The following is a 4699-nucleotide window of genomic DNA, read 5'->3' as shown; positions in this document are numbered from 1 at the left end:
GTTACCTTATCTTATAAATCGGATTTGAACCTCTGTTTTATCCAATCTACTATTGATTCCCTCTAATGTATTCTTCATTTCTCACTGGTTCTTTTGTTATGTTTTCTATCTCCACTTTTATGTTTTCTATCTCTTTGTTAAAGTTCTCACTGAGCTCATCTCTTCTTCTAATTTCAATGAATATCCTTATAACCAGTGTTTTGAACTCTGCATCTAGTAGACTGTTTGTCTTCATTTTATTTAGTTCTTTTTTTCTGGAGTTCATTCTGTTCTTTCATTTGGGACATGTTTCTTTGTCTCCCCATTTTAGCTGCCTTCCTGTGATTTTGTTTTGTTGTTGTTGTTTGTTTGTTTGTTTGTTTGTTTTTTGTGTATTAGATAGGGCAGCTATGTCTCCTGGTTTTAGTAAAGTGGCTTTATGTAATAAGTGTTCTGTGGGGCCCAGTGGCATCGTCTCCCTGGTTACTTGAGCTGGGTGCTCCTGGTGTGTCCTCTGTATGTGTTATGTGTGCCCTCCTGTTGTAGTTGAGCCTTGGTTGCTATTTGCACATGAATGGGAGGGATTGACTCACAGCTGATTGTTCATGAGTTCTGGCCAGTAACTACAGTGGAGAAGCTGTTATCTAGGGGCCGACCCTACAAAGCAGGATTTGCTTTAGCAGGGCTCTGGTGCCTGCCCTGTCTGCCCTTTGGATGTGTTGTCCTTAGATGTGGCCCTAGGTGGTACTGTTGCATGGTCCGAAGCTGGCCTCTGGGTGTGCTGGCCCTGAGGACATGTGGCATGAATCACCAAGCCAGCCACAGATGGCTTTCACTTATGCTGGGCTTGGAGATTTCTTTAGAGGCCAAGCCACTAACCAAAGCCAGATGCTGCTAGTGCCATGCTGGGGGTTCCTCATTAAGAGGCATGGGGCACATTGAGGCCAGGTGCTGCTTGTGTGGGTTTTGTTAAAATTTGAGAGATTTTAGAAAAGCCCTCAGCATCAGCCAAGTTATGCCGTTTGTATGGAAAAGCCACTGGAAGTGGCTTCGGTGGGCTCACAAGGTGAGTGGGTGCAGAGTCTCAGGGAATCACCAAGGAAGGGCAAATGGTGTTAGCCAGGTTGATGGAGACTCAGATATGGTGGCTGCCTGGCTCTGCACCCTGGAAGAGGGGAGAGTTCAACAAAGAAACAATGGATTCTACCAACACTTTTATCTGGAAGAAAGCTGCTCCTCCAGCCCTCACCCTAAAGCTAGACAATTCAGTTTCTCCCTGTATGTCCCCAGCACCTTGTAAGTGGCTGCCCCAGTGCTGGAGCTTAGAGCAAATGAATCCATCAGTGAGCAAGTCCATGTGTGAGCCCCCTATAAGAGAAACACCTGGGATTCTAGTCGCCCTCATCTTGCTCAGCCACAATCTTCACAATCAAAAATAAGGGGACTTCTCTTCCCGGTACTTGAACACTGGGCTAGGGAGCCTAGTATGGGACTGTGACCCCTTACTCTTCAGGGAGTACTTTCCCAGTCGAAATATCTCTCCCAATTTTTAACCACCACATGTGGGTGTAGGACCAGCCCCTTTGGAGTTTGCACCTGGGGTAACTTCTTTTTAATATCCTTAGTGTAGGACTTCTGTTCGGCTAGACTTCAGGTGATTCCCCATGCCTGTTTTGTAGTTTAGTTTAATTTTGATGCGGTCATGAGAGATATTAAGCAGAGTGTTTACCTACTTTGCCATTTTGACAGGAAATTCCCAATGTGTCCTCTTTAACACACAAATCAGATCATCTCACTTCTGTACTAGCAATCAGTCAACAGCTTCTTATTGCTCTTAACACAAGAACAGATACTCCAGCAAGGCTTATACAACAAGAAAGTTCCAGCCTGTGCTGACCTCTTCAATCCCACCTCACTCTATTCTCTATTTTTATTTTCTAAAATATGCTTCTTCCCAACTCAGAGACTTTGTACATATTATTCCATCTGTCTGGAACCTTTTTGTTTATTATTAGTACCCAGACACTTGTCATTTAGTAATCCCTACTTCTTCTTCATGTCTTAGCATGCCTCAAGAGAACTTTCTACAATCTCTCTCAGACCAGAGTAGAACGCCATATTTCATCCAAAAGACTGTTCTCCACCTCAGCATGGATCACACTTCCATGTTCAATGTCCTGCTGGACTCAAACTCCAAGGAGGTAAGATCATGGCTGTCTTGTTCACTGCCATATCACCATCACTTAGCCAGAATCTAGCACCTAATGGGTATCCAAAAAATGCTTGCTGAAGACACAAATCCCTCACAAACATTAAGGTTACAATTCAAAGTTGCCAGCATGGCTCAATGAAATCCTCAATATTGATATATGTTTAGCAATTTTTCTATTTAGAATTTTAAAAAATGAAATTAAAACATTCAATTAAAAAATTCTGGCGTTTTGAGCCATGCTTTTCTTGCTCAGGCCCACTTCCACATCTGGAAGTACTTTCCTTTCTAATAAAACTTTTCTTTTCTACTGTAAAAAAAAATCATAATTGAAAGACTGATCTAGAACTCTGGATCTTCTCTGAATTATCCCCTAGCACAGCTACATCTAGTAGTAGTTATTGTTATAAGAGAAATAGTAATAATCAAAGCCGATATTTATGGAGGGTCAACACTGTGCCCAGCTGATGGAGGAAACTGAGGTGTATAGAAATTGGGGGATTTTCTGAAGTTTATACAGCTAGCAAATGGTGGAGCCATAGTCACAAAAACCCATGGTCCAAAACATGCTTTGGATGCTCTCAGTCCCTCAATCTTTGGGAAAGACATCCTTTCAAACACAGGGGAATCTCTCTTTACACACTGAAGACTAAGAGCATCAACTACAGAATCCAAAAGAAATACATTTTTATCTGTAAGTAAAATGTCTCCAAATATACCCCAGTTAATTTCGCCACATTGCCAGGAGCAATTCTCCCCTAGGCAACATTTTATTCAAAGCAGTTGATCCTACCGGAAGAAAGAGTCTTTGGGCAGCACAGGGTTTAAATAACTTCTTCCATTCCTGAGGGTTTCCAACAGAAAACGTGATGGGGTAGATTCTGTGCTCAAACTTCTTTGTATATGAGTCAGGCCATTGTCGTAACTGAAAAATATGAATGGAAAGGGGAGTATGATTAGACCTCATAAATATGGAAAACACCTAAAGCTTCTGAATGGTAAAGTGGAATTTATTCAGACAACTTAAGTAGAAAATCTAACTTCATCATCACTGTCAATGCTCACTAAAGGAAAGATCATTGCCAGGACTGAAAAAATAACATCCAGAGGTGGCAAAGGTGATAGGAAACACACATAAACACTGTGAGGAGAGTATAAATTTGAACAAACTTCCTAGAAGGCAATTTGGAAACAAAAACCTCAAAAGACAGAGATACAGGACTTTCACCAAAACCTATTTTGTAATTCAAAAAACTGGGAACAAATTATATGCCCAATAAAAAGAAATTGGGAAAATTCATTATAGAAATATACAATGGACTACTGTATAGTTAGAATAAAGTAGATCTATATGTGTTAATGTGGAAAAATGGTTATAATGTATAGTTACGATTTATAAAAAGCAAAGTGAAAAAAATTTATAATATGCTTGTCTAATAGGGAAAAGCATTTGCATCTATATTTTCTATGTAAAGAAAAATCTGAACAGGTGTACATCAAAATGTTAAAAGTGGTCACCAATGGTGCTGGTGGTTTCATTTTCCAAGTTTATACTTCTGTATTCTTGAGAACTTTTACCTACCTTGCATATATTAGTTTTATAATAAGATTATTTTAATTACTAGATAATTTTTAGAGCTTTATGCTTACAGAAAAATTGAGCAGGATGTACAGAGTTCCCATATATCTCCTTACCTTCCTCTCCTCTTCCCAGTTTCCCCTATTTTTAACATCTTGCATTAGTATGGTATATTTGTTACAATTGATGAACCATTGTTGATACATTATTAAGTAAAGTCCATAGTTTACATTAGAGTTTATTCTTTGTGTTGTACAATTTTGTGCATTTTGACAAATGCATGATGTCTTATCATTAAAATATCATAGAGAATAGTTTCACTACCCTAAAAATCCCCTCTGTTACATTTATTCATTCATCCATCCCCCTCCCCGCTGAACTCCTGGCAACCACTGATCTTTTTACTGTCACTTAGTATTGCCTTTGTCAGAATGTTATATAGGTGGAATCATATAGTATATAGCTTTTACAGATTGGCTTCTTTTACTTAGCTTGTTTATTTTATCACTGACTAATAGTCCATTGTATGAATATATCAATTTATTCCATTGTGTGTATATATCAGTTTATCCATTTACCTATTGAAGGACATCTTGGTTGCTTCCAGTTTTAGTTTATTCCAAATAAACCTGCTATAAACTATCATGTGCAAGTTTTTGTGTGGACATTTTTTTTCAATTCATTTGGGTAAATAACAAAGAGTGGAATTGTTGGATTGTATAGTCAGTCTACATTCAGTTGTTTTTAAATTTTTAATTTTATTTATTTTATTTAGTTTCAAGTATGTAGTACATTGGTTAGACATCTATATAGTTCATAAAAGGATCCCCCCAACTGCTCCCTCTCTCCACTGACCCTCCACCTAGCCAAAATATTAATGCTAATTGCATTCTCTATGCCATGCTCCCCATCCCTGTGACCATCCATAAGCT

The 4699-nt window shown here is 38.8% G+C and overlaps 1 protein-coding gene across 1 annotated transcript in view; it reads right to left on the bottom strand.

Moving 5' to 3' along the window:
• GXYLT2 (glucoside xylosyltransferase 2) overlaps positions 1-4699 on the bottom strand; it is a 112595-nt gene that overhangs the window by 63636 nt on the left and 44260 nt on the right. The window contains exon 3 of the mRNA XM_023533151.1: positions 2982-3113. Coding sequence (XP_023388919.1) covers positions 2982-3113 — 132 coding nt within the window. The remainder of the gene's footprint in view (positions 1-2981; positions 3114-4699) is intronic.

The sequence above is a fragment of the Pteropus vampyrus genome, unplaced genomic scaffold, assembly GCF_000151845.1.
Source record: "Pteropus vampyrus isolate Shadow unplaced genomic scaffold, Pvam_2.0 Scaffold97, whole genome shotgun sequence".
NCBI lineage: Eukaryota > Metazoa > Chordata > Mammalia > Chiroptera > Pteropodidae > Pteropus > Pteropus vampyrus.
The sequence above is the reverse complement of the archived record's forward strand: the minus strand, read 5'-3'. Positions and strand labels throughout refer to the sequence as shown.